The 3754-nt window shown below is 41.0% G+C and overlaps 1 protein-coding gene across 1 annotated transcript; it reads left to right on the top strand.

Moving 5' to 3' along the window:
* Nucleotides 1–232: 232 nt before the first annotated feature.
* Nucleotides 233–1497, top strand: LOC121965946 (the record flags this gene model as incomplete). The annotated part of the gene is made up of 3 exons (XM_042516053.1): nucleotides 233–541; nucleotides 1257–1283; nucleotides 1378–1497. Coding segments are annotated over 3 exons (446 nt in total), but the record flags the coding sequence as incomplete, so codon positions are not given.
* Between the last annotated feature and the right edge of the window lie 2257 nt (nucleotides 1498–3754).

The raw sequence follows: 3754 nt of genomic DNA, 5'->3' as shown, positions 1-3754 counted from the left end.
GTTGCTGGTGTTGGTTGCTGGTGTTTGTTGCTGGTGTTGGTTGCTGGTGTTGGTTGCTGGTGTTGGTTGTTGGTGTTGGTTGTTGGTGTTGGTTGTTGGTGTTGGTTGCTGGTGTTTGTTGCTGGTGTTGGTTGCTGGTGTTAGTTGCTGGTGTTGGTTACTGATGTTTGTTGCTGGTGTTGGTTGCTGATGTTGGTTGTTGGTGTTGGTTGCTGGTGTTGGTTGCTGTGAGGATCTGATGTGTTGCGTCTCGTTGCTCGTTGCCCTGCAGACCCTCCCGTGGCGCCGACCCTGTTCGCCCTGAGTCCTCTGCCTCCTGAGGGGACGTCGGCGGACTCGCCGGGTCCGGACGTTTGTCTGGCTACAGATTTCCGTCCGAAAGTCGGTACGCTGGTCCTGAACTTGAGGGACGGTCCGGTCAATGTGAGCACCAGCAACGCCGTCCTGTCCACGAAGAAAAAGACGTACTTCTACGCCACGTTCACCAACCAGACCCTGCACTCCTGCGAGCTGTACAGCACGCCGGGAAACAACGAAATCAGTAAGAAGATCACTAAATCAACAGAATTACAGATTTTTGTACGGGGGGAAATAAAATAAAGATAAAAAAGAATTTAAAATAAAATAATCAAATAAAATGAAATGAAAATATAATAAATAAATAAGTTAGAAATACATTAAAAACTGAGCAACAGGCAGGCAATGATGATGGTTTGATGAAAAAAGATTTAAAATGAATGAAGTGAATAAATGAATATCCAGCTGTTGTAGTGGGGGTCCTGGGAAGGCTTGACAGCTGTTGGTGTCACTGGCTGTTTTCGATTTTGTACAATTTAACCCTTTAACACCTGGATCGACGCCCTCCACCAGCATTTTTTCATCTCTGAAACCTGAGAAAAGTGGTTCCATTTTTTTTCAAAAACACGAAACCCTCTGAAACAGGTTTCAAAGGGTTAATATAACATTTTGTTTGACACCAAGTCTAAGACAATATTTTGGATATAATGAAGACACGCTGATCCTTCGTGTCCCTACAGAAGAAATGAGCCCAAAATTTGCACGAAATTGGTAAAAACTTGCAAGAAAATTTCCATCCAAAAATAAATGAGTAGAAAAAGAAAATAACCAACTTGCTCACTTTTTCAAGGTTTAAATGCCTAATACTTTACATTTTATTTTATTTTACGATCAGACTTAATAATTAATATGATGTTTGTGTCTCTGACCGATGCGTCTTCTGTTTCCTCCGCTGACAGTCGACTTGTGCGCCGACGTTCATCCAGGTGAGTCAGCAAACACGCCTGAAGGTGAGTCACTGACGACGACTCAAAGCGGCTCAACTCGTCTGTTCTGTTCCTGTTTTTCTCTCCTGAACAGACAAAAGCAAAGTGAACTTCTTCCTGCTGGTGATGAACGGAGTGAGAGTGGTGTTCACCAAAACTCTGGCCTTGAACACCCTCCTCACCATCAGAGCCGTGCTCTTCTAACGCACGCGGCTCGGCGGCCGCTGCGTCTGGAAAATCGAATGAAAACGAAGCTTCTCTGAGGCGCCAGAAAAACAAAGTTGGCATCGTACATTTCTGCAAAACGACACATTTGTACGTTTGATCCGAATCATCTCAGTGTGGTTACAGTGCCGTAGTGTCGCGAGGAGGTGGAGGGGCCGGTGGGCGGAGTTACAGGATTTAATTTTAAATTAAATCTGCTCAAATCTGGTCCTTAACTTTATAGTCTCTTAACTTTAAACAGTACAGACAATAGAAAGCATATAAACCTTTACAACGTGAGCGAGTTTTTTCAAAAACATCAAAAAAAGTCAATCAGCAACTAGATAAGAAATGCCTCTGCAATAATTTTTAAAAAAAAGGTGACAAGAAAATAACCTAAAAATTTGTTTTAGAAAAGAGGGAAGGATCATAAGAAAATGATCCAAAAAAGAGGGAAAATGTCCTGATATTTATAATTGTAACAATTTTAGATTTGACCTTTAAATAACCTTTAAACCTTTAAATAAAGGTGCCGTTTATATTCATGCACGCTGCGTTAAACGCCCTCGTGGGTGCGTGCTGTCTGCACACTGAGTTATAGCTGTTTCACCATGTTGTCTTACTGCCTGGAGCCTCCTTTTTAAATATTTTCAAATATATATTTTTAATATTTTGAGCATAAATTGATATTTTTTTCTATAACGGCTGCTTTTGCTGTTTTGAGAGTGTATCTGGAGTGTTGTGCTTTTACACACGTCACCTGTTTTCCTGGTTTCCATGGTGAAATGTTGCCTGTTTTATTTCTAATAAACATCAGTTAAGGTTTTGGATCCTCTGTTTTTTTTGTTGGGGGGGGGGGTTGTTTTTTTGTGAGCAGGATGACAAAGGTTGGTTTTCTGTGGCAACCTGATTTGAAGATTTTAGGACATATCTTGGAATTTTGGATATTTCCAGGATTTTATAGGATTTTAGTACATTTGTAGGTTTGTAAGACGTTTCTCGGATTTTATAGTGTTTCTCAGACTTTAGGATGTTTCTATGATTTTAGGACATTTCTAGGATTTTAGGGCGTCAGGGCCTTAGCTCGTACCTCTGTTGAGGGTGTCAGGATCTATTTTGATGCTGTTTTATGAATTTCCTATCAGTGGCCAGATTTTTCCCGCGGGCTGTGAGTTGAGTATCACTGCAGTAAATGATGGCGTCCTTATGAGAACTTTTAAGTGATTTATCTGAAACAAACTAGTGGTGGTCTCTCCTCTGCAGCCTCGTAACATGTGGAGCCCCTCAGGGTTCAGTTCTGGGACTGATCTTTTTTTTATGTTGAGTAAATGTTATGCAGATGATACACAGATTTATCTATGAGTGATATTCACAGGCAGGTTAAACGTGTACCCAGGACCAGATGTGTTCAATTCTAACTTTATTTCTGACTGTGTTTTCTCGATCCGTCAGCTCTCTTTGTGTCTGTCTGTTTGTGTTCGAGTGTGTCTGTTGGTTTTTCAGTGCAGCAGTTTCATCAGTTGAAACCACATTTCAACAGAAAGCTGAAACCATCACAACAGTCGAACCTGAAACTGCAGATAAAGATCCGACAGGAGCCAATCAGCAACTCACTTTCAGATCAACAGGCAGCTCCGTCTCATCATGGTGAGGTTTCTTATTTTATGTGACACTGTTACAGTCTGCTTTCCACCACATACCAAAATAAGAAAATACTTTTCTTTTTTTTAGGTTATTAGCAATCTGGCTTGATTTCTTTCAAAAACATGGGAAGTAGGTAATGTGCAGCAAAAAAAGGGAAAAAAATGACCCAAAAATTTGCCATAAATAGTAAAAAGTACAAGAAAATACATAAAAGTAAAGTATTCAAAATAATAATAACACGACAACAGCAAAGTTGGGGGCTTGTCAAACATCATCTGGGAAGTTTTTCCAGGTTATTCCAGGTTATTCCAGGTCTGTGCTGCATGATAACAAAATGCATCCTCACCATGTTTAGTTCTGACTCTTGGGACAGCCAGTGGGACGACCCCAGATGTTCTGAGGACATGAACACCAACATTTTCCCGCCAACAAATACTGACGGCGGCGAGAAACAAACAAAAAAAGCTGGCCCTTTAAAACAGGAAATGAGACAAGAAGCAGTGCCACAAAACAACCTCTAACATTTACACAACTTAGGACGCCAAAGACGTAGAGCAGAGCAGAGTAGAGTAGAGTAGAGTAGAGTAGTGTATAGTAGAGTAGAGTAGAGTAGAGTAGAGTAG

Source organism: Plectropomus leopardus, unplaced genomic scaffold (assembly GCF_008729295.1).
Source record: "Plectropomus leopardus isolate mb unplaced genomic scaffold, YSFRI_Pleo_2.0 unplaced_scaffold22472, whole genome shotgun sequence".
In the NCBI taxonomy this organism is placed as follows: Eukaryota; Metazoa; Chordata; class Actinopteri; order Perciformes; family Serranidae; genus Plectropomus; species Plectropomus leopardus.
This window is presented reverse-complemented; position numbering and strand designations above follow the sequence as displayed.